The sequence below is a fragment of the Populus nigra genome, chromosome 1, assembly GCF_951802175.1.
Source record: "Populus nigra chromosome 1, ddPopNigr1.1, whole genome shotgun sequence".
Taxonomy (NCBI): Eukaryota; Viridiplantae; Streptophyta; class Magnoliopsida; order Malpighiales; family Salicaceae; genus Populus; species Populus nigra.
This window is the reverse complement of record NC_084852.1, coordinates 43,400,847-43,426,843: the sequence shown is the minus strand read 5'-3', so window position 1 is coordinate 43,426,843 and position 25,997 is coordinate 43,400,847. Positions and strand designations below refer to the sequence as shown.

Below are 25,997 nucleotides of genomic sequence, written 5' to 3'. Positions count from 1 at the left end.
TAACAACTATGATTCAGAATAGTGATTTTATAACAAAATTGCAATTTAAAATTATATTTACATTGTATTTATAAACATTTTTTTTTATTGTCGCCGCTTTTTAAAAAATCCCCCCTAAAAACTAGAAAAAACCAAGAGAAAATAATCTTCAATCATCCAAAAATACCGTATATTTTTTATTCTTTGTTAAATATATTTTTTCAAAATATATTTTATTATTGAATTAAATAGAGTTGATTGATTGAATAAAAACAAATATTCACTTCACTATATTTTATTTGGTTCGCTTTTCTAGAACATTGCTCCAGCGACCCAAGCAGCTTCTTTCGAGATCATATTGCATCTTTTTGTAGTGGAATTTAAACTGTCTCAATAAATTTTTTTGATCATAATTAATATTCGCGATGGAATGATGGTGAGTCTTCAATGATCCTTTCTTTTTTCTCTCTACATGTATGATGATACCAATGATTTATTTTTTAAATCAATTATTATTAAATATTTTTTTAACTATTTATTTGTTATTGTTCCATTTAATTTAAATCAAACTATTAAATTAATTGATATTATATTATTATATACAATCAAATTAATGACTCAAGTGGTGAATTATTCTTGTTTTTTTTTAAAAAAAACACTATCCATTCCATTCCTTTTTTTATGTTAAAAACAAATTGAATGTGCCCACAACGGATGGCGGTTCCAGACTTCCAGTCTAGTAGTTCCTAATTATAATCTGTCTTGATGCAGGGGGGTGTGTGTAAAAAAAAAAAACCCTTTACTAGGCTAGTTCAGCAGTGAAACTTAACGTGAAGAAAACGTTAAACTATGTGTTAAGTGCGTTATAATATATATATGTGTCAGTAGTGACACAGCGACAGAAGGGATTTTTGTCTTTAATCCAAAAGGAGTGCAGATGTTGGAAGCCAAGGAAGCAAAGCAAAAAACTCGTGGCTAAAAATGGCGGCACCGCTCCACCATAACTTTATCAATAACGCTTGCAAATCCAAGCTCACAAACAGAGAGAGAGAGAGAGTTTTGCAGACTTGCACCGGCTAGCGTGAGTTCTAAGGCTGGCTTTGTTTTTATTTTCGGTCCAAGTCGTACTAGTGAAAGAGCCCTTGGCCCTTTTGTTTTCTTCCCTTGATAATATTATGAGAAGTAGTTGGAGTAGGACTCGTAGTGGGGTTTTTGTGGATGATACTGGATTGGGTTTAAGGATGCAAGATAACCTGGAATCTTGTAGTGGTAGTAGTAAGAGATCAGTGACGGCGATGTCTTGTGATCATGAACCAGCAGCTCATGAGTTATCATCTTCTTCTTGTAGAGGTGGTGGTGGAGGTAGTGGGCCACTGTTTTATAGCACAAGCAACCATGTTACTTGTCTTGGTGATATAAACGACGTTGTAGCTTCCCTTTCTGCTTCTGGGACTGGTACTCCTGATGCAATAGCAGAGTCAAAATCGTTGCAGTACCCCTACTTTACCTCTGATTCTTCTCTTTTTACCTTCAATTCCTCAGGTAAAGTCTCCTCCTTTTTTAATTTCACCTTTTGTTTCCTTGATCTAAGATACAGGGAAGACTAATTGATTTAATTTCTGCTGTGCGCGCTCGCTTGTGTTGTGGTGACAGGAGAAATGACACCATCTGTGAATGAGAGAGTGCTTTTTACAGCTGCTCAGTGGCAAGAACTTGAAAGACAAACCACGATTTACAAGTACATGATGGCTTCTGTTCCTGTCCCTCCTGAACTCCTTATACCCACCACCAAAAATCAATCAAATGTCCTTCCTCCACAGTCTAACAGTAATATCACCAACAGTCTTTTTGTCAAGTTCACATCTTTCTGCATTATATTAGATTAAAATTATCACAAATGGCTCTTATTTTACATGTTTATTAGTGTTAACAGGTTCACTAGAACTGGGAATTCCTAGCCTGAACTCATCAGATCCAGAACCATGGAGATGCAAAAGAACTGATGGGAAAAAATGGAGGTGTTCAAGAGATGTGGCACCTGACCAGAAATACTGTGAGAGGCACTCTCATAAGAGCCGTCCCCGTTCAAGAAAGCCTGTGGAATTACAGACTCATGACTCCCCGAGGACATTGACCAACAACAACTCTAACACCAACAATAACAATTACTCCACTAATCCACACCTGTTTAATCAAAAACCTTACTTTCCAAGCCATTTATTTATGTTTTCTAGTGCCATGGCCCCTTCTGCCAGCTCATATGATCAGCCCAGGTGAGAGTTATGATCTTTAATATTCTAATAAATTGTTGTGGATCTTAGGACCATGCATTGAACAGACCTCTTTTACGCTGCCTGACAAAGTTCACTTTCATAATTGACACACCCTTTGTTCTTATCCATTATTCATTAACATGAAGTTGGTGTCTTTTTTCTCTTTTGTGCCGTATAATAAATAACTGATGATTTGTTTTTAACCTGTGAAGGAGCTTGGAATGGCTCTTGAAAGGCGAGAGTTTACCCGTTGCCAGTAATTACAGCCAAGAATGGCAGCATTTGAAGAGAGACAGCATCAAGGGTAATGGCAAAGTGGACAACTTTTATGGAGAAGAGCAGCCGCTTTGCTCAAATACATATAGGGGTGGCCATTCATTACAAGCTCAGAGGCTAAATGATCATTGCAGCGTGTTATCAAGTCCCAAAGCAACTACTTTGGAAAGGGCTTTAAGTCCTAGCCTGACCCAAGAACAAGAGACAAGGCACTTCATTGATGCTTGGTCAACTAATTCATGGAGAGACGACATTGGTGGGATTGGTAAAAAAAGTTACGTTTCTTCAAGTGAGAAGTTAGTATTGCCACATTCAGCTCTTACATTGTCAATGTCATCTGGCACTGGAAGTGAAACTAATAATGAAGGAAATGGGAGTGCTCAACTGAGTAGTTTTGGGATCATGGGATCATCAGATAGAGATCATCAGAATGCGAGTGGCTTGAGACCTCAGTGGATGATGAGTCATGGTGGTTCATGGATGGTATCACCACCTGGTGGACCATTAGCTGAAGCCTTATGTCTTGGCATTTCCAGCAATGCAAAAACTGCTTCCAATTTACCATCCCCTTGCAGCAGTAGCTGTGGCCCCAATGTCAACAAAAACCAACCGCTGTAGTTTGTGTTAATTCTGGCTGGGTAGAGGCCAGAAGGTAGAAGCTAATGTGGCCCAAACTCATCCCATTCCCATTTCGTGTCTTTTCGGCACAAGAGGATAGTTTCTGTGCGGAATTTGAGCCTCGTGATGGATTGTCTGGCCTGGTCCTTACAGTGTCTCGGTTCCCCGATTGAATGTGTAGATCCTTTCCCTATGTTACAAAGTACAAGTAGCGGTTGATGGGAAGTTATAACACGATATACAATTCGGTTATCCAACTAATTTCCGTTTCATAGTTGATAAATTATGACTATCCTTTTACACGATCCAAGTCGATGGATGTATTCGGTAGGGCCGATGTAGAAATCATGTGGAATTCACCATCGGACCATCACTTTGTGAATGCGGGTCGATGAGCATGACTCGTAATAATTTCCCGACGTGCATGGAACTCATTTGCATCTGCCGTTGGTCTTCAAACAATTCGATTGTGTGTGAGATCTTCTTGCTGGGATGTTTTGCTCCTTGAACAGCTACTGCGTGCGCGTGTATTCAGTTTCTCATGGCATGGTTTCACAACAATTCTCAAGGTGAACAACACGCTTCATAATTCACCCTTCACAGGAGGCCCGATACAGTAGGAAAAGGGGCTACACCATGATATGTTCCAGAAAGAAAAACAAAATGAGGCCCATCTATTTCGAGCCTCCTAACCCACAGAAACAGACCACCAAATGTCCAGTTAAAATGCCTATCTCTCTGGTCTAGCTTTATTAATTTGAATTTAATAAAGAGTCTCTTCCGCTAGCAGCAAAGGTGAGAGACCCTCTGGTAAAAGGAGGGAGTCCTTGACTCCAAACCATGTCCATCATTGAAGCCAATTTGCACAGCGATCCCCTCCCTTGAAGCTGTGGCAAACGCGAACCTCCCAGCCTCTACTTAGATACTCCCAAATCTCGATCATAAAAGTTGGCCTCCTGATGCCATTTTTTCACCCTCATCAATTAGTATTTCTTGTCCCTGTTGGTACTGAATAAATTTGTTGTGTTTCAAACTTTTCGTTGGATAAATGGATGCTAGCAGTTTAACCCTTTGAGGCCTTGATATTTGAGGTTCGGAACGAATGTCCATATTTTTTTATATATATGTAAAAAAAAAAGGTTTTTAGGAACATGATGCTAGCTAAGCGCCTCTAATTATGGATCAGACAAAGACTACGATTTCGTGAAAGAGTGCACTAAAATGTTCTTATAATTGAAATACTAGGATTTAGTGTTCTAAGATTTTGAAGAAAGTATCGACAATGAATCATAAACTAAAAAAAAACCTTAATTTTTTGTTCTAGTTATTTAGAATCTTCCTTGTGTTAACAGTTTATTCAATAACATGATGTGATTGTTAAGTTGACTCAATAATAATATATCATCCAATTAATCTATTTATTATATTTAACTAGAAATGATCATTTTCGATTCGATTCGATTTTTATAAAAAAAATATAACAAAATTGAATTTTTTAAAAACCGAACCGAAACCGGTTCAAACCGACCGGTTTTGGTTTGGTTTTTTTTAAAAAAACTGGTTTGACTCGGTTTTTTGGTTTTGGCTCTGTTTTTTTCCGGTTTGGCTCGGTTTTTTTCGGTTTGGGTTTGGTTTGGTTCTATTCAGTTTTTTCAGTTTCAAACCTATAAAATCAAAATCGAACTAAATTGGTCGGTTTTTTTAAAATTTTAATCAGTTTAATTAGGTTTTTTTCACTGTTCGGATTTTTGGTTATTTTTTATGGTTTTCTCAGTTTTTTTGCTCACCCCTAGATTTGAGACGGACAAGTGGAAATCAAATCATGATCAATATCTCTCTCTCTCTCTTAAATCATGAAACACAATCATATATTAAATAAATAAAAATTTATTAATATTAATTAAAAATTAAAGTTAAAATTAAATATAGATCATGATATTTGACTTTACAACTCAAATTTTTAACACGGTTGAATTTAATAACTTTATTCACAAATATCAATTTTTTATTTAATTAAGTGATAATAAAAATAGATACATATAAAATTGATTAAATAAAATAAAAAATAAAAAAATATTATGTAAAATTACACATATTAAAAATATTATTCAAAAAAAAAATATTTTTAATTTTCTTAAAATAAATTTCATATATATAAAAAATAAAAAAATTATTGATGAATTATAAAAATATCTAAAAAAAATAAATGTATACAAGATAATTAAAAATAAATTTAAAAATAGGCTATTTAAAAGAAGCTAGATAAACAAAATAAAAGAGAGAACGTGTATTAATTTAAATATAAATTTAAAAATTATTTTGAATTAATTAAAAAAACTTTTTTTTTAAAAAAAGTTAGGTATATATTGTTAGGTTTGGCAACTTGTCTAGATCATCTAGTAAGAGTTCGTACACTAGCCTTTTAGAAGAGACCCGCGTGCTTGGGTCCTTAATGTTTTCTATTTTTAATGAGGCAGATAGCATGTTGTTCACCTTATTTTTTATAATAAGTTAGACAATGTATTGTTTATCAATACAGATAACACGTCGTTTGATATTGCCCAGTTCCGCCCACAATAGTGGCTGGAAAACCGAGGAAAAAGTTTTTTCAACCAATAAAATGATTTGCAACCCTTTTTTAACCTAAAAACCCTAGAAAACACTCCAGGAAACTTAATAAATCTATTAATGGCCTAAAATACCCTAAAAAACCATCTCAAACTCGAAATAAAATTTTTTATTGAGCTCAAATATGTTTTTATGCAATTTCAAGATTAAGAAAAACCTAACGTAAACTCTCTTCATCAAATGAATAAATTTGACACCAATATTGATTATTTTTATGATCGGAATTGGTGCCAACAAAAATTTATTCTTTTTAATGCCGGATTTTAGTGACTTTCTTTTACCTCTCTCAAACTACGAACAAAAAAAAATAATTTGTGATCAAAATTGATTTTATCCTTGAATTTCAAAAAGTATGAAGGTGACAATAAGTATTTTATTCAAACTTTGTTAAAGCCATTCATTTCCTTTGTGTTTTTTTACTTGAGTTTTTTATCTTTTAATTCCATCCTCCCTTTACAAGCGGCCTACAATTTAGTTTAATAGGGGCTAAAAAATAAGGAAGAACAATAAAAAAAAATATATTATAAACAATTCATCAACAATACTATAAGAAAGTATTCACAATGCATTTTACATAATAAACTCACGAATTTTAGATTTATAGTTAATAGTTAATAATATAATTTATAGCAAATGACAAAGTACTGGATCTACAAATTAGATTCAAGGATTTAATCATATTTTTTTTTGGGGTGGGCAGACTTGGAGGTGGTTTTCTAATTCAATCCACTCCATTTATCTGGGCCGAGTAGTTTTATTTGACGGGCTTGATTCTTTCCAATGAAAACCCATCCACAGAACCCTTATAGAACACAAGCGGCAAGCAAACCGACTCGCTTGGCTTCAGAATAAAAGTAGCCGCGCAACAACTCGTAAATTTTGAAAACGCTTCCAAGACCTGAGATTCATCGTCTTTTAACGATCTCGGCTTTCCGTTTCTCTTCCTGCCCCCCCTTTTTTTCTCTTCCAGAACCCATCTCTCCCATGCTCTCTAACGGTATGCCCTGTTTTCTTCTTCTTCTTCTTCTCCTTTTTCATTTAATAATTTTGTTTGTACAGTCTTTGTTTTGGTTGTCATTATTGATTGATTTATCTATGCTGCTGTTTTTATTCATGAGATGATTTTTTCAATTTCTTGATTGGTTTCTGGTAAATAATAATAATAACAATCATCATCATCATCATCTAATGAAAGAACATAAGTGATAAAGTAGAATGGAAGAATTATTTTATTTTATTTTTAGAGTGAGGTTGTGATTGCTATATACAGTGTTGATTTCGGGTTAAATAAAAAATGATGTCGTTCTGTTCAGATTTCATTGTTAATCCATGTGCTTGTGCTTGTGGATCTCACATGCGTTTCCCATCAGTTGCGTCTGTCTTTGTATTTTGTCTCCACATACAAGTCAATGTGCCCATTTAAACCCCCTGCTTATTGATGAATCATAAATTTATTTGTAATGTAATTATTGCCTCATGGGCAGGTTTCCTGTTAGACATTTTTCATTTGCTTTTAAATTGCTATTTTGTTACTCTGGCTTTTATAAGATTTTAGTACAATTTCGGTGGAAAATGAGGGGTGATAATCTTCTTTCTTCTGGTGAGATAAGTGTACTAATCCACATTACTTGCATATGTTTTTATTTCATGGACGAATGACGGTCCTCCTAGCTTTGGTTTCTATTACATGATGAAATTTTTGAACATGTGTAAATGAGGATGCTATTTAGCTGTCAAGTTGTTGCCTTAAGACTATTTTTGTTGGTTTATCTGTTTTTTCTGCAAAATGGTGAAATTGTTCTGTAAAGTTAACTTGGTTTGTGCAGAATAGGATGGAGGAATGTGCGTTATACAATGTCTTATTATGGTTTCTCAGGTTTTTTAGATGGAGAAAGAAGTAAAATCTTCTTCCAAGACGTGTCTAAATTCCATCAAAGGTGGAGCCTCAGCATTGGGACAGTCCAAGAGAACTGGGAAGTTTAAAAGAAGTAAAGGTAAGGGAAGCCTTTTTATTTATTTGTTCTGAAAGGTGGAAATTCAGCTTTTTTGGATCTATATTGATCAAATTGCTGTTCCAATGGTTCAGTAGCTTCTGTTTTCCACCTAAATGTGGAGAATGCCTCTAATTGGTTACAGAGAAATCAATCGAGGAGTACTGCAGCTGCTAATGACTCAGAAGATCTTAGTGACATCGATGATGCTGAGGTATGCAATATTTCATTTTTTAAAATTGCTATAGGAGCTCAATCTTCCGAATGATGTAAACAAAAGGGTAATGAGGCTGGTTTAATTCCCATAAAGGAACTTGGATGTGCCACCTGATTGAAAGAACTTTAATGTTACAAAATTATTGTTTTCTTTGATGCGTCTCTTGTAAGCCCATCCAGCTTATGCCAACGTAGAAAACTGCCAATATGAAAAGCTATTCCTCTGGCTTGAATGCCTTGTTTACTTAGGTCTTGTATCCCTAACATACAACCGATCCAACTTCCATTTGATGTTGCTTTCTCCTACCTATAAAGACATGTGTATTAAAGTAGTATATCAAGTTCTTTCACCAAGCTCTGTCATAAATTAAAATTGTAGATTTTTTTTCCTCTAATGTCATGCTCAACTTGGGATGTTGACCAAGTTCCAAATGGCTCGTAGATTGCTGGATACCTTCTTCACAATGAGAAAGAGATGGAATTCAAAAGAACCCTTTGGGAAATGATGAACAAGAAATATTTGAAGGTAATCTCTTCCCTGTGATTTCAGCCATTTCAAGTTATGCAATCTGTAGATATCTTGGCTCACGTCCATTTTAGAAGCTGTTGAAGATATATTGTTTCTATCAAAGGAATGCCTGGCCTACCACTATTCTTGTGTGGCTACCAGCTTCAGTTTTTGATATTCTCTATCTTGGAGCTTTATTGGCAGGGGAAACAACTGAAAGGAGCTAGAAAGGTAAAGAAAAGAACACCTTCTAAGAAAGCCATTAAAATTGCTGGCCAGACAGAGAATAAGACGGTAAGAATAAACACTTGGTGGAAAGATGAATTAACTTAAAAAACTAAAAAATCAGGACTTTCACATGGTGCTTCAGTATTCATATTAACAGTGAAGCACATAGCTTTTTTTTTTCCTTTTTTTTTCAATTAAATCCTCTTACTGTCTAATTAGATGAAAGTAGATTCAAAATTATAGTAAAAATACTAAATTAAAAGATAATGATGATTTTTCTTTAAAAACACGGCGAGATAGGCATATCGGGTCTGGTTTTGATTTTTTGGATTTGGTTGTTTTTCATTTTTTTAAGTCATTTTGGGTTTGTCGTGTGGTTTATATTGGTTTTAATGGTGATTTGAGATAATGTTTTTGGTGAAAATAGTTTGAAAAAAGAATTTTTAGTGAAAAATTTGTACATTAATCTTTTTGGTGACTGGAGTCTAGGCAAAAGAGATGACCTGTTGTCTAAAAAAAAGAGTAGATGACATTTTATTCACTTGATACAAATAAAAACAGTCCAAGCACAGGCCTAGGCTTCTAGCCCAGGTGTACTTAGGCTTTTTAATTTAGACCATGTTCTCGTGCTTGATATGTTTTTATTTATTTTTTTGTTTGGTTTTTCATTAATTTAAATTTATTTTTTTAAAAAATTAATTAATTTAAAATATTATTAAAATATTAATTTATTAAATTCTTAAATTAAATAAGAATATATTTTAAATGTTATTTTATGAAATATGATTCAATTCTTACTTTGATTTTGAATAATAACAATCTATTAACAAACAATCTATTAACAAGTGCTTTTTACAACCCACCATTGTTTTTTTAAAAAATTTATGCTATTTTTTTCAAATAGCTTGTATTTTTTTTATTGTTGTGTAATTAAATAAAAATTATTTGAAAGAACTGAAATCGTGGTTTGATAGATAAGTTCAAGTTGATCGAGATAAGATGTCATTCTCTTGTTATTTGAAAAAAGAAAAAAATTATATACATAAAATTAAATTTTGAGTTCATAATTAAGTAAATAGAAAATATATTGCTAACAATGCATGCACTTTTTTCTCATGGTTAAAAAAAAATTTGGTACGATGCGAACGAAGCGCAGATGAATTACTCTTGGGGTATCTATTTTAATTCTGCTATCTTCCAGTTTTATCCTCAAAGCAATCATGTTTCTTCTTTTTTTTCCCCCACGATTATTCAAAATAAGCATTTTATGCTTATTAGGTTTTTCTACAAGTCAGAATCGATTTGAAAACTTTATGGTTTTCACGTTTTCAAGTTTTCTTCCCAACAGCTTTAATGTTAAATCTTTGCCCATCATGCGAGAATTTGTGGCCCTCTTAGTAACTTCTTGTGTTTTTGGATACTAACGTTTTGTTTTGTTTGGTCTTTCCAGAGATCGAGTTCGAAAATCAACTATGATGTCTTGAAGAAGCTATTGGATGATGAGCCTGTACGTTTCTCTACTTCCCTTTTTTTTTTTTTCTGGATGAATTTCCCCACTTTATGTTTCCTCGGAAGAAAAGAACAAAAAATAAGAACAAAGAAAAAAAAGGAAGCTGCTCTCTCTGTATATCTTGAAAAACTTAACATAGGGATCGGTGACATAGAGCTAGTTGTTATCAACTTATTATCGGGGACAAAATTTCATTAAACCTTGCAGGAGCACTTCATTTGCATCATTTTATTAGTATAAATGACATTTCGATTCACAAAAATAATACAGGAGTGATATTTTAAGTAAATGAACTCTAAGACATGTTGAGTTAAATAACCACCTTCTAAGGGAGAAAGTTGACTTAATACTCTCTGCAAATTGAACCTGCACCTATCATGCAAACTATAGAACCATGTTATTCATCTGCAGTGTATGATTGTGACATTGGTGGGTTTCTTTTTTTGTTACCATCAATGCTTGGTTTGAATTATTTCCGCTTTTTCATACTTTGAGGGCTTTTATTTTCTTCAAAGATTCTATTCCTAATGGTCGTAAGTTAATATATGCTGTATGATCACAGGAGGAGGTTCCTGGAAAGGTAGAAGACAGCAAAGACTCTAATGCCAATTATGCTGACTCACAGCAGGTGGACGAGAACTCCATCCCTGAAGGACACAGTTCTGGTGCTAGTGAAGAAAATGACGAGCACGAACATGATTATGGAGAGACTGATGCCGGCAACAATGACTACTACAATGATATGTATTTTGAAAATGAAGAGGATGATTATCACTACGCTGAGGATTATGACTGAGGCATGCTAACACATAATTTTTTTTTGTTGATTGTAAGATTTCGACACATTCATTCATTTATGGTCAATATTCACTGGCTACCATTAGTCCTTTTGATTTCCTTTCCCCCACCTTGATCATTTGTATGCTGTTTGTATCATTTGAGATATACCAACACAGCCCCTTTTCTATTCCGTAGAGTTGATGAAGCAATGCTAAAACCTAAGTTACGAAATATTTTTTGTTTTTATAATAGATTTTTTATAAAAGTAAAAACAGTTTGTTTTTTAGTCATGTAAAACTGTATTTTATTTATTTTACATCTAAATATTTATTTTACAACTTTTTTAATAGGTTATATTTTTTAAGAGTGTTTTACAATATCAAACCCACACAAACACTATTTATGCGTGCATTAAAATAATATTTTTAAATTTTATTATTTTTAACATTAATATATTAAATTTATTAAAATAATCTAAAAATATATAATTTAATATATTTTAAAACGAAAAGTATTTTCAACCCAAAAACAAAACTCTTCCTTGTGTAGCCCGTCGAGCTAATGGTCATCTTTGGATTACTGATGCATCATCATGAGGCGAATGTGATCTGAGCTTATAGATTGGGCCCCAACTCATGCATTCTCAACATAAGGTGTTGAGAATCCAGTGGGTGTTATTAGGATAGGCCCCACATAGCTGACCAGACTCTTATCCACTGCACATATCTGTCAGATACAAAGACCTTTGAAAATGTTTTAAACCAAGTTTCATACACTGTCCAATAAATGGAAAAGTCGGAACGCATATTCAAGAGGCTATCTTAAAAAGAAAACTGTCCCAGAAAGACTTTTCAAATTTGAGCGTCTGCAGATGCTTCTTCGTTCATTAGGTGGGAAGACGAGCGGCAGTCTTCGTATTACACGGTTGCAGTGTACGAAGTCTGAGCAGCCATATTAGAGCGTCTTCAAATGCTTATTCGTGAACTAATTATCTACGATCACGAGCAAAGCAATCGGAATTTTATAAAAAATTAATTTTTTATAGATTAATGTTTGTTTTAGATAGTTTTGGTATTTTAATGCTAAAAAAATTTTAAAAAAATAAAAAAATTATTTTAATATATTTATAAATAAAAAATATTTTAAAAAATTACCACTACTCAGCTGTTAAATCCGGCAGTAGCAAAGCTTTCGGATACAGCTCGACGTTAAAAAACATTAAAAAAAAGGACTAATAAATGTAATTTAAAATATTTGATATTTTCGACCATTTCACTGATTAGTTAATACTGGTTACATTACCCGCACGATGCCGCGGGTCAATGGTTTTTGCATAAAAAATATCAAAAAAAGTTAAGATCTAAAAGTATTAGGTCTTTTTGCAAAGCTACACCCAAGAGTCTTGTGTGTGGCTGCAACGTCTGATCCAAGAGTAATATTTATAATATTAATAATAATATTAAACTTGCATGACTCAAGTTTAAGTGGGTCTGACTGCAATATCAGACCCAATAATCTTGGATGTGGGTCTAGCTGCAAAGTCATATAATAAAAGTATGATAATTAAATAAATAAATTAAAAAGAAAAAAAAACCAAAACGAAGGAAAAAATTAATGAAGAAAAAGAAAAAATATCTGAATTAACTGGATTAACCCGTCAAACCTTGGATTCATGTCGTGAAAGTTTGATAACTAAATAGAAAAAAAATTGACGGGTTAACACAAAATTAACTGGGTTAACCCGTCAAACTCGGGATCCGTGTCATGAAAATTTGATAATTAAATAGAAAAAAAATTGAACATTAACAAACTAAATTAAATGAAAAAAATTAATTAAAAAAGAAAAAAAACAAACAAAAAGACATCAGCTTTTTCACTGTGGACTACAGTGTGCAGTCTACAATTAAAGGCATAAAAACAGCAAAAAAAAAAGAAGAAAAAAAGAAAAACTAAAGGCATTAGTCGATAACTAAATAGAAAAAAATTTAATATTGATGAACTAAATTAAATAAAAAAATATTAAATAAAAAGAAACAATAAAAGAAAAAAAACTTATAAGAAGAAAAAAACTAATGAAGAAAAAGAAAAAAAAATCTAAATTAACTGGGTTAACCGGTCAAACCTGAGATCCGTGTCATGAAATTCTGATAACTAAATAGAAAAAAATTTAATAATAACAAACTAAATTAAATAATTAATTAAAAAGAAAAAAAGAAGGCATCAATCTTTTTACTGTAGACTGCACTGTGCAGTCCACAATGAAATGCATAAAAAAAAGAAAAAAATAAAAATTAAAGGCTTTAGCTTTTTCACTATGGACTGCATACAATATTAAAAGATGAAATCGAAAGAACAAAACTAATGAGAAAAAAAAAATCTGAATCAACCCGGTTAACCCGCCAAACCAGGTTAACTCATCAAACCTGGAATTCATGTCATGAAAGTGTGATAACTAAATAGAAAAATGATTTATTATTAATAAAATAAATTAAAAAAAAGATTAATGTCGAAACTGGGATCCATGTCATGAAAATCTGATAATTAAATAGAAAAAAAAATTTAATATTAAGAAACTAAATTAAAAAAATAATTAAAAAAAAGACAAAAAAAAACTAAAGGCATCAGCTTTTTCACTGTGAACTGTATTATGCAATCCACAGTAAAAGGCTTAAAAAGAAAAAGAGAGAAAAAAAAGCATACGCCACGGGTTAATTTTTTTTCTTTCATAAAAAATATAAAAAAGGCTAAGATTTAAGAGTGTTGGGTCTTTTTGCTAAGATATGTCCAAGAGCTTTTGGTTTAGCTGCAACGCTTGACTCAAAAGTAATATTTATAATATTAATAATAATATTAAACTTACATGACTCAAGTTTAAGTGAGTCTGGCTACAACACCGGACCCAAGAGTCTTGAATGTGGATCTGGCTGCGAGGTCGTGTCATAAAAGTGTGATAATTAAATAGATTAATTAAAAAAAGAAAAGAAAACCAACAGAAAGAAAAAAACTAATGAAGAAAAAGAAAAAAAAATCTGAATTAACTAGGTTAACCCTTCAAATCAGATTAATCCTTCAAACCTGGGATTCGTGTCATGAAAGTTTGATAACTAAACAGAAAAAAAATTTGACGGGTTAACCCGTCAAGCCCGGGATATGTGGCAAGAAAGTCTGACAATTAAATAGAAAGAAATTTAACATCAAAAAACTAAATTAAACGAAAAAAATAATTAAAAAGAAAAAAAAGCAAAAAACAAATTCCGGGTTAACTCGTCAAACTTTAAAAAAAGCAAAAGAAAAATCCAGGTTAACTCATCAAACCCAGGATCTGTGTCATGAAAGTCTGATAACTAAAAAAAATAACATTAACAAACTAAAATAAACAAAAAAAATCATTAAAAGAAAAAAAGCAAAAAAAAAACCCATAAAGGCATAAAAAGCAATAAATAAATAAATAAATAAAAATAAAAATAAAAATAAAAATAAAAATGTAGCGTTTCACTGTGAACTATATAGTGAAATACTGAACAGTTTTAGTATATATTATTAATTAAAAAGAAAAAAAAATCCAGGTTAACTTGTCAAATCAGGTTAACTCGTCAAACCCGGGATCCGTGTCATGAAAGTCTGATAACAAAAAAAAACATTAACAAACTAAAATAAACAAAAAATTTCATTAAAAGAAAAAAAACACAAAGAAAAAAAGCAAAAAAAAAAATCCCATAAAGGCATAAAAAGCAAAAAAAATAAATAAATAAAACAAAAAATAATAATAATAAAAAAACAATTTAGCGTTTCACTGTGGACTGCACAGTGAAACACTGAACAGTTTTAGTATATGTTATTAATTAAAAAAAAAAAAATTCGGGTTAACTCGTCAAATCAGGTTAACCCTTCAAACCCGGAATCCGTGTTATGAAAATTTGATAACTAAATAAAAAAATTAACGTTAACAAACTAAATTAAATAAAAAAAATTCATTAAAAGAAAAATACACAAAGAAAAAAGAAAAAAAAAACCCCATAAAGCATAGAAAACCAAAAATAAATAAATAAATAAAAATGGGAAAAAAAAAGAAAAAAAAGAAAAAAAAACGATTAGAAAAAATTACTTACCGTTTTACTATGAACTTATAAAGTAAAAAACAGAGCAGTTTTAGTTTTTTTTTAATATTGGATGAGTCCCTGGAGTTTGTGTTGGATGGGAAGTGAGTTGACCTTCAGGTTATGACCATCTTGTACTTGAAAATAAGTTGCGGGTATTTTTTTTAACGGTTGTAACTTCGCAAGACGGAAAAAGAAGGAAATGGCCTCACCAACTAACCAAAATTGAGAACAGTGCATCCAAAAGACTTCTATCGCTCTCTTTGTATGTATTTAAAGACAAGCCTTTCATTTCATTTTAACTACAGCTCTAAACTCTAAAGGGACGAGGCATTCCTTTTCCCAGAGAGAGAGAGATGGGATGGAGTGTAAAGCTGCTCCATTCTTCAGTCTTCGCTATCTACTCCTGCTGTCTTCACTTGTTCATCCTTCTTTCAGTCTTTCACTTGTCCAACGCTCAAAACGCCACTACTGATCCATCTGAAGGTACGTATCTCTCTCAGATCTCCTGAATTCTGCAGTACAAGAGTTAAATAATCCTCACGAGGGGCAAATGGTTCCAAAATAATCCATGTGAATTTGCTTCCATAAATATCCATCTTTCTTGCATCTTCTTTCCTTTCTTTTTACTCTTGCAATCTTCGCGTATACGGGGTTTCATTGGTTTTAGCTATGAGGGTGGGTGACAGAAATTTATTTTCTCACCGCGAGAAACTAAGGTATGCAGTTTGGTTGATAAAAAAAAAAAAAAACAAACTACAGATCGGAGATTTATATACAAGAAATATATATATAGCTCTTAATTAGCTTCAAATGATTTTAATAATTAAAATACGTACGTTTTTTCTTATCTTGTTTTAACATTCTTAAAATTAAGCTGGGTTATAGTCTTAAGGCAAAGTATATATCATATGTAAAATCTGACTGAAACTCTTACTTTTCTTTCTTGGTATGTTTTCATCCATATTTCATGGAGATTAGAATTTTGCCTTTTTAGTAGGAGATTAAAACTAAAAAAATGCTACCTATGTATGTGTTTGATGATGTTTTTGTTAATTTTTCAATGCATGTTATGATTACACGTACAAAAGTAGCTAAATAACAGTTTGGTGCTGTTTTTTTTTTAATTAATATTTTATTATTATTATTATATCATTGCGTCCAGTTGGCGTTAAAAATAAAATTTTTAAAAATAAAAAATATAATAATTTATTGTGTTTTTAAATAAAAAAAACCCCTCAGCCGCCCCACTCCAAAGTTGGTAGCGAAAAAGATATAATATTTTTTTCACTCGTGTCCATACCGCATACCGATGGCTTAGCTGGATATGTGTGGGGGGTCACAATCAATGCCCACTTGAAGCGCGCACACACACATATATTTTTGATGGGGTATTTTGAAATTAGAAATCCTCGACTGTAATTTCATCACCTTGGAGGTTTTTTCTCTTCTTACAATCATATATCACCTCGGAATTTTCATATAATCCATGCAGACAGTCAACTAATACACATGTTTTTTTTTTTTTTTTTATAATCAAACTTTGAATGTAAGTAATTGACTTTTCTACTTCCAACCTTTGCTATGGCGATTCAAAAGTTTGATCAATTTCTTAATAATAAACCCGTTAATCTAACTTGAAGTGGGGTAAGTAATTACATATGTTACGCAGCCCTTGGATTTTTTCAAAGATTCGTTTAGATAACTTAAGATAAAGTGATATATATGTACTTAAAGATTAGGAAGTCCACCCATGATCATCAGAAAATAAAAAAACTATGTCATTGGTTGGTGGCAGTGGCGGAACCAGGGGAGGCTGACAGGGCCCGGATCTCTGCAAGGAAATTTTTCCCAGCCTCTTTGTAAAATAATTAAAATTTTATTCTTTTTAAAATATTTCTTTTAATTTGGTTCTTCTTACTTTTTTCTTCTTGCTCCGCCCCTGATTGGTGGAGTAATGAATCCCTTCATACAATTTTTGTAATACTTGTTCGTTCGATCTCTTGAGCCTTTAATTTGAAGTCGAATTTTGATACAACGTCACTTTTTTAAAATCAAAATCAAAACAGAACCTTATTAAAAGATTTTTTGATTTTTTCATTGCTTCATTTGATTTTTTTTCCAAGTTTTTTCAGTTATTTTTTTTTGTTAATTTTCTCTTAATTAATTTTTTAGTTTTTGTTTTTTAACAGCCTTAGTTAAAACTAATTATGAAAGTTGTTTTGTGATGGTGAGACAGTGAGTGCATTGAACTCATTATTTGAACAATGGGACACGCAAGCTGTGGGATTATGGAACTTAAGTGGAGAGCCATGCAGTGGATCTGCCATTAACGACACCGCCTTTGAAGACCCTGCCAACAACCCTGCCATCAAATGTGTCTGTACCTACAATAATAGTGCAACATGTCACATTACTCAACTGTATCCCTCTCTCTCTCTCTCTAAAGAATTTCGATTTTTCGCATGAGCCCTCATTAATTTTAGGGCAGTTGGCATTTGTTTGGTCTATGTTTTAGTCTACGTATAACTTTTGAACTATTTTCAGGAGAGTGTATGCTTTGAACAAAAGAGGGGAGATTCCAGAAGTAATTACGGCTTTGAAGTATCTTACCCTTCTGTAAGGAAACACCCAAATTATTAAATTTTTGTTGAAAGATTCTATGCTTCTTGCTTATATAGTTGAAGGAATTTTGCAGGAAAATTGATCAAAATTACTTCACTGGTCCATTGCCTGCATTTATTGGAAATTTAACTGCATTGCAGAGTTTGTAAGTAAAGAAGTTCTTTCCAGAACATTTTATTACAACTGACACACTTCTGTTACATAAAAAGAAAAAAAATTGAACCTCGACAGCTCATTGACCTTACTTTTTTTCATGTGACTAGGTCAATTGCGCATAATGCGTTTTCTGGGACCATTCCTAAGGAGCTTGGAAATCTAAAGGAGCTAACCTTGCTGTAGGATTTGCTTTTCAATCAAATTTTACGTCGTGGAATAAATTATCAGCATATATCCTCATTCTGGTCTTAATTTATGGACAGATTACAAGATGAAGTATTGTACAGGTTTTAAGCACATAGGCAATCGTATTTGGATGATAATCTTCTAAACAAGCCTTATTTGTTACATGTTCAACAGGTCTATTGGTATAAATAATTTCTCAGGAACACTCCCTCCAGAGCTGGGTCAACTTGTCAATCTTGAGGAACTGTAAGTTGTAGCACGTGTTCCCTGTAATGTAACCAAAGACCTCCTTTCTGTAAGTATTTGTACCGTATGTAGTTAAATACAGGATTTTGATATCTGTTTGTTTTGCAGTTATGTGAATAGTTGTGGATTGGGTGGTGAAATTCCCTCAACATTTGTTAACCTTCAAAGAATGAGAATCTTGTAAGGAAATCACATCCTATAAGTTTATAGCAGTTTGTTCATCTTCAAATCCAAGGTTAGTGTACCCCAGCATGGCTCACCTTCGCTTGGCTTGTTTATGTTCAGTTCGGCTTCAGATGCTGCTTTCACAGGCAACATACCTGACTTTATTGGCAACTGGATAGGGCTGACATCATTGTAAGCCATAAAATCTTCTGATATTTGCATTTGTTAGACACAGCACTGCAGTAGTATGTTTACAGCTACAGGGAAGAATGATTTGTTTGATTGGTTTATGGAATGTTCCTGCAGGAGATTTCAAGGGAATTCTTTTGAAGGTCCTATACCATCCAGTTTCTCCAACCTGACCTCACTGAACTCTCTGTGAGTTTTTATTTATTTATTTATAACTCTCTGTCTTTCATATGTTTGTCCACATGCAAAAGAAAATTAGTTTCAGTAATGTGTAAATGCACATTACTGTACAGGCGAATCAGCGATTTAAGCAATGTGAGCTCTACTCTTGATTTTATCAAGAACTTGAAGAGCTTGACCGACTTGTAAGTAGTTGACTAGTCTATTCCTTATTTTTATATGCATCCAAATATGCACTAATTTCTCGATTATCTTCTCCGAAGGACTCTGAGGAATGCATTGATTAGTGGTAGTATTCCATCTGATATTGGAGAAATATTCCAGACTCTAGATAGACTGTAAGTTCTAGATACATTTAGCTTAAAAGGCCAAAGCCACCCTTGAAATCTACTTGCACCCGTGTGTTTCTTATGTAATTTTTTCATCAATTTTTCAGGGATTTAAGTTTCAACAATTTAACAGGCCAAGTTCCAAGTGCTTTATTTACTATGAGTTCTCTCCAATACTTGTAAATATCACTAAACCTTCAGAAGTGCTTTGATCATTTTTTTGCTGTTCTGACACTCTTGCTGAACTCTTCACTTTGTTACTTTCTCTTTCTATTCTCTTCCCATACTATTGCAATGGCCAGGTTTCTTGGAAACAATAGTCTAATCGGAACCCTTCCTAACCAGAAGAGCAGTAAACTTCAGACAATGTAAGTCCTCGTACCAAAGAATACTACTATACATTGCATCTGTTGGCACTGCCCAAGCAGCGATTACATAACAACTTCTGAAGCAATGTTAGATCATATCGTGACACCATTATTTTATTGGACTATATCCTGAAACCCTTTTGATCTTTATTTCCTTCTTTTTTGTATCTGAATTAAGTCAGAATCTAATTTTATCCGAACTCATTTGTTATCATGCGCCTACTAACCCCCGCTTATATAATTTTATTTGCAGAGATTTGTCTTACAATTATCTGTCAGGGACTTTTCCTTCATGGGTAACCTCAAATATACAATTGTACGTGTCCCAAACCATGACGCTTTCTTCACGTATCTTTGTTTTCTGAGTTTAACACTACGTTTTGAACACCAAATAAATGAACTACCTCGTAGAAATCAATATCGCCTTATTCTGTCATCATGAGTCTTTACTGAGTTTTACAGCACATATTTGCCAGTAACCTTTGTGAAACTATGCAGGAATTTAGTGGCCAACAACTTCACTTTTGACAGCTCAAATATAAGGTGAAGTGATATGTATTTTCAAAGCCCTTATAATTAACAGGGTGCACATCAAGCAAAACTGGTGCAATATTGATCCTGTATTTGGAACCAGTCCTTTCCTTCTTTCTTAGTTTCCCATTCTGATAAGCAATAAATGTTTTCCCATGTAGCGTTCTGCCAGGATTGAACTGTCTACAGAGAAATTTCCCATGCAATCGGAATCCTCCACTCTGTAAGCTTCTTCATTCAGCAATTTAGTTCCTACAAGAACTTTTCATTGTCTGATTCAATATGAAATGCGCCTTCCTAGACCCTGCCAGTAATCATCCTAGTTTTGTCTAGCATGTCTAGACTTCCAGGAATTAGTTTCATATAAAGGTGACAATGGCTTCATGCTTCAACAATTTGGAAGCGAATCATTGATTTCAGTTCTATCTTGTCATCTGTTGCAGATGCAGATTTCTCAATCAAGTGTGGGGGTCCAATGATGAGAACTGCTGACGGCACAGTTTATGAAGCTGAAAATTCATCTATCAGTGCAGCATCATTCAATTTAACTAGCACTGAGAAATGGGCGGTGAGCAATGCAGGCTTGTACGCTGATAGAGAAAATCCTAGTTATGTTGAAAATAACCTGAAACAAGTTACCGGCACCAACACCCCAGAGCTCTATCAGACTTCAAGGATATCTCCTGGCTCACTTAGGTACTATGGCCTAGGTCTCCAGAATGGGCCTTACACTATAAATCTGTTATTTGCAGAAACTAGATTTGCAGCTCGAAGCTCACAAACCTGGGATAGTTTAGCACGACGTGTTTTTGATATCTATATTCAGGTAAAAAAGGTTTAAAACCAAAATGCATGTTGTACAAATTTCTATAATTAAAATTCCATTTTGTGTGTTCATATGTTTCTTAGGGAAACCTCGAATTGAAGGACTTTGACATATCAATGGAGGCAGGTGGGGTCGACAGAGCAATTACAAAGACTTTTAACGCTACTGTGTCAGAAAATCATCTTGAAATTCACCTGTTTTGGGCTGGTAAGGGTACGTGCTGTAACCCTGTACAAGGCTACTACGGACCAATCATTTCAGCCCTCAATGTTGTTCCAGGTAACATGTCTTAACTTACTAATCAAACTTAGTATGTTCAGATTGTGCTTCTCTGGTTCTCACTGCCATTGCTAACTGAATTTACTGCACAGATTTTACACCAAATGTTAGTGGGATACCATCCAGTACTCGAAAAGAGAAGAGCAGGACGGGGGTGATTGTTGGTGTTTCCATTTCTGTTGGAGTTGTGAGCTTGATCCTGATATTTGTACTTCTTTACATCAGGTTGAAAAAAGACAGCGAAGATGAGGAAGGTAAGACCATCTAATAATCAGACAACTTGTACTTATTATAGTTTGTCCAATCCAAACCTCATCGATTCTGGAATTGGTGAAGTGTGATGATTCCAATAGTGAGCAGAAGCTCTCCTCAAGCCTTCAACTCTCTCATATGAGTGAAGATGTACTTGATCCTGGTACACAACCAAGGACCTTCAAATTTTCCTTAAACAGAAAATGATTTTATGCCTTGAATCCGGGTGTAATTTCTTTGGAGGAGGTTAACTCTGCTTGGATGCTTCACCATTTCCTGTCTAGAACTTTATATATTAAGTTAACATGATCTGTACAAATTATGTTATATAAAGAAAGGTATCCTAAACTAATGACTTAATTTTTTCTTGCTTAAATCTGCAGTGTTGCTTGGGATGGGTCCTAGACCAAACACTTTTAGTTATTCCCAGTTGAGGACTGCTACCGAAGACTTCAGCCCTTCAAATAAGCTAGGGGAAGGAGGATATGGACCTGTGTACAAGGTAAGAAACGCAAGACAATTACTCTACATTTTATGAACAAGATAAGCTGGAGGTTCAAGATTTTTCTGTTTACCTAGGACAAGGTATGCTTTCTGATGGGAACAAATCAAATTATGCTTTACGTTACTAAATTCTGGTACTTTTTAGGGTATGCTTTCTGATGGGAGAGAAGTTGCTGTAAAGAAGCTTTCAGTAGCATCTAACCAGGGAACAAATCAATTTGTGACGGAGATCGCAACCATATCGGCAGTTCAACATCGCAATCTTGTGAAATTGTATGGATGCTGCATTGAAGGAAATAGACGCCTCCTCGTTTATGAATACCTCGAAAACAAAAGCCTTGATAAGACACTCTTTGGTATGAAGATGCCCAAATGCTTGCATATTTCCCTTACTAAGTAGCCATAGAAACTTGATTCTCTACACTCATCTAGAGGATCGAAATAGACAGGATTTACTTTTGGTTGCTGAAGAATGTGAATAGAAAAGGCTTGCATCTTGGCTGGACAAATCACTGTACTTCAATAAGATACATGTTCAGCTTTCAGGCTTCATTTTGGTAATGGAATGGTTTATGTACTAAGCTTGCATCTCCTACTTATGCAGGAAAAGATGGCATGCATCTTGATTGGCCAACCCGCCTCAATATATGCCTGGGAACTGCTAGAGGGTTAGCTTATCTCCATGAGGAGTCAAGGCCAAGGATTGTACATAGAGATGTCAAGGCCAGTAACATTTTGCTTGATGCAAACCTCTTCCCCAAAATATCAGATTTTGGATTGGCAATACTCTATGATGACAAGAAAACTCACATCAGCACTCGAGTTGCAGGAACCATGTAAGACCTCCTCCAACCATGTCCTTAAATCATTCTTAATTTGCTGATTATGAACCAAGCTATAGTCAATACCAAAGCGCAGCGTTCAGAAGCCACATGTAAAATCAATGGAGATTATTTGAAGGGATTCTTGCAATAAACCTTCTCACCACGCAAATTAATTTTCTTGTAGAGGCTATTTGGCACCGGAGTATGCAATGCGTGGACATCTGACAGAGAAGGCTGATGTTTTTGGTTTTGGTGTGGTTGCTCTGGAGATCCTGAGTGGGAGAGCAAATTCTGATTCTAGTCTGGATGAAGAAAGGGTCTATCTTCTCGAATGGGTAAAAGAAAAAAACTTTGTATACTTTTTTTTTACTTGCCTATTTACCCTTGTTAATGAAATCAGTCCTTCTCAAAGTGAATTGACGGTATAATGTTTCTAGGCGTGGAAATTGCATGAAAGTGGGCGAAGTTTAGAGCTGATGGATCCAAGTGTAACAGAATTCGATGAAAATGAAGCTCTTCGAGTTGTAGGAGTAGCTCTCCTGTGCACTCAAGGGTCACCAGCTATGAGGCCAACAATGTCAAGAGTTGTAGCAATGCTTACTGGAGATATTGAAGTGAGTGCTGTTACATCAAAGCCAAGCTACTTGACTGATTGGGATTTTAAGGATATAACTGGCACCTTTTCGACTGAAAATACTCAAGCATCCACTTCATCCGAAGTTAGCAAGAGCCAGAATCACAATCCAATTGATCTTATTCCACGAGGTGATCAAATGCACTCTCCACTAAATATCACTGAACCAAGGCTCAGTGACCTCATTGGGGATGGAAGGTGAAAGGCTAGTTAATGCTACAATATCCAGCCGTATAGAGTCACACTTCATGTGTCTATTTCTAGGCAGTTGTATGATTATTCCAGACATGAAAGCTTTATACTCAAAACATTTGTACAAAATTCTTAAAAAGGACACACATCAAATGAGAAGTTGGGTTGGTCTTTAATTATAGGTTAAAATGAGAAAATAAATATTCATGTAATTAGTCTATATATAAAATCTTAAAGTTGTCATATTTTAGGGTTACTACTTATTTGTAAGTGTCTCCATTCTCTACATTTTGATGACCAGAAAGAATAGAGAAAATATAAGTTTTAGGGTTACTTTAAGATCTTCGATAAAATAGTAATTTTGTGTGACATCATTTTATCTTTTATTTTCTTATAATGAATTTCTATGATCATCTCTCCTATGAAGTAGGTCTAAGATGCTAAACCATATAAATTTGTTATGACTTATTGTGCAATGCATTGTGGTTCATTTATATTTCTCTACTTGTTAATTAGTTTAAGATTCAAGGTTTTCTGCAACAAACTGGTATCAAAACTTATATAATTATTAGTTGGCTTTTATAATGACAATAAAAATAACATTAACAATGAAGTTTGATGTAGATAAGTTTAATGGTAAGAATGACTTCAATCCATGGCATGTTAATATGTGCTTTGCTAGTTCAATGAGGTTTATTTAAGACACTAAAATGTATAGATAATTTGCCTAAGAAAATGGATGACGAGGAAAAATAAAATCTCATAGAATGTTCGTATAATGCTATTCAGCTTTGTTTGTTCGATAAGGTTTTGAGAGAAGTTGTTAAGGAAACTATAACTACTAGATTGTGGAAAAAGTTGAAAACTTTTTATGTGTCCAAATCTTTGATGAACTAATTGTATTTGAAACATCAATTATATACTATTTGGATGAAAGAAAGTATTATGATAAGAAGCCTAATTTTGCAATGCTAATCTAATCAAACAAATTTTGGAAAAGTATTATGACAAGAAGCCCATTAATTAGTTGTATGATACTTTGTTCTTGAAAAAAAAAATGTGACCTTATAAGATATCTTCTACCAATCACAAATTAAACTTGCAAACTCCCAATTAGATTCACTTGAAAGATTATTATATTGGGTTTCTCGTTGCTTAAATTGAGAAAATACATCTTTATAAATCAAAGCATTCTAAACATCAAATATGTTGCATTCCACCTTGTTGAACAATCAAGAACAAAGCTTTTAGTTATATGAACAAACATGATAAGAATTTTCCTGAAAATTTTCCTTTTTTTTGGATGGACTTGTCCAATAAAGTACACTCTCTCTAGTTTTCTCAATCCCACTCTTAATTAGTTTCATCCCATGTTTCACTATCAAGCTCAAAATATGAGTACCAAGGTTGTCAAAAACGATTTTTTGACATGACATGAAATATATAATATAAACTTGGATCGTAAACTCGAATCGTAAAATCATAAAATCATAAGAAAAATATTTTAACTATTTATATAATGACAATTTCAGTCAAGTAGTAAATAATAATATAACACAATTAAAATAAAAGTGAAATAAACAATGCAAACATTCAAACACCTTAAAATACATAATTCAAATAAAAATTCATACATGGTTTAAATAACTTAAAAATACGAAAAGAAAAAAAATAAGATTGAACAACTATGTTTTATTGATAAAGTTTCAGAACATTTTATAGAAGACAGGTCTTGAAACATACTGCAGGCAACTAGTGAAATGATACAACATTCTAAGGTATATCACCAACTTCAAAAAAAATTAACAAAGACCAATATCGTGAACCCGTGACAACGAGAAAAAAAACATACAAAATAACATCAATTTAATCTCATGCCACCTCACCTTGCACATTTTTTATGTTAGTAACAAGTCCTAGAAATAATGTCCAAATATCCCACCAAGCAAGACATGTATTTCAAGTTCTCTTTGAGTCTTTGTCGTCTCTTTGTATAATTAACAAATGGTTTGTCTAAAACATAGTATTTCTCTCTATATAAGTATTTCCATCTCTTATTTTACTCCTTTGATTCCTTACCATCTACCTCTGTCTTCCTATGGTTTCGATCCTTCAATCATGCCTTTCTGGCCTAAAATACAGTATAAGGCTTTCCCATACCCAAGATCCTTTAATGCTGGTGTTAGTCTAGGGAGTGGGGACTATGTAGTGGAGTGTCAGGGGACTCGGACAGGGAGGTAGTAAATTTTTTAACTTTTGCAGGTTAAAAATCGAAATCGGTCAAACTCGTAAAAGCGGTCCGATTTTACCGATTTTAACCGAGTTTGACCGATTTCGAGTTTTAACTTGATTTAACACGTTATATACATGTTGACTTGTAAAATCATAAGATTTTAAGAGTCAACTC

General features: G+C 33.4%; 3 protein-coding genes across 5 annotated transcripts; all 3 read left to right on the top strand.

The window, feature by feature from the left end:
* Positions 1–893: 893 nt before the first annotated feature.
* Positions 894–3,407, top strand: LOC133702081 (growth-regulating factor 8-like). 2 transcript variants are annotated; one of them, XM_062126286.1, is made up of 4 exons: positions 894–1,521; positions 1,633–1,806; positions 1,913–2,252; positions 2,465–3,407. In XM_062126286.1, exons 1-4 carry the CDS (start codon positions 1,155–1,157, stop codon positions 3,144–3,146), a joined length of 1,563 nt encoding a protein of 520 aa, XP_061982270.1. In that variant the 5' UTR covers positions 894–1,154; the 3' UTR covers positions 3,147–3,407. The 2 variants fall into 2 exon arrangements, with proteins under 2 accessions (XP_061982270.1, XP_061982261.1); XM_062126277.1 differs by having other exon boundaries at positions 1,904–2,252.
* A 3,186-nt stretch (positions 3,408–6,593) lies between these two features.
* On the top strand, positions 6,594–11,124 carry LOC133699858 (uncharacterized). 2 transcript variants are annotated; one of them, XM_062123366.1, is made up of 7 exons: positions 6,594–6,771; positions 7,651–7,768; positions 7,864–7,979; positions 8,424–8,507; positions 8,694–8,783; positions 10,168–10,224; positions 10,790–11,124. In XM_062123366.1, the coding sequence occupies exons 2-7, from the start codon at positions 7,660–7,662 to the stop codon at positions 11,021–11,023; spliced, it is 690 nt and encodes a 229-aa protein (XP_061979350.1). In that variant the 5' UTR covers positions 6,594–6,771; positions 7,651–7,659; the 3' UTR covers positions 11,024–11,124. The 2 variants fall into 2 exon arrangements, with proteins under 2 accessions (XP_061979350.1, XP_061979343.1); XM_062123359.1 differs by having other exon boundaries at positions 6,596–6,771; positions 7,861–7,979.
* Positions 11,125–15,400: 4,276 nt separating this feature from the next.
* LOC133679533 (probable LRR receptor-like serine/threonine-protein kinase At1g56140) lies at positions 15,401–23,835 on the top strand. The gene is made up of 24 exons (XM_062102154.1): positions 15,401–15,590; positions 17,344–17,527; positions 17,652–17,723; positions 17,803–17,874; positions 17,993–18,064; positions 18,246–18,317; positions 18,426–18,497; positions 18,603–18,674; positions 18,789–18,860; positions 18,965–19,036; positions 19,115–19,189; positions 19,288–19,359; positions 19,483–19,548; positions 19,802–19,864; positions 20,047–20,091; positions 20,241–20,302; positions 20,523–20,905; positions 20,989–21,184; positions 21,277–21,438; positions 21,820–21,938; positions 22,086–22,296; positions 22,545–22,776; positions 22,949–23,099; positions 23,202–23,835. The coding sequence occupies exons 1-24, from the start codon at positions 15,461–15,463 to the stop codon at positions 23,598–23,600; spliced, it is 3,126 nt and encodes a 1,041-aa protein (XP_061958138.1). The 5' UTR covers positions 15,401–15,460; the 3' UTR covers positions 23,601–23,835.
* Positions 23,836–25,997: the final 2,162 nt, after the last annotated feature.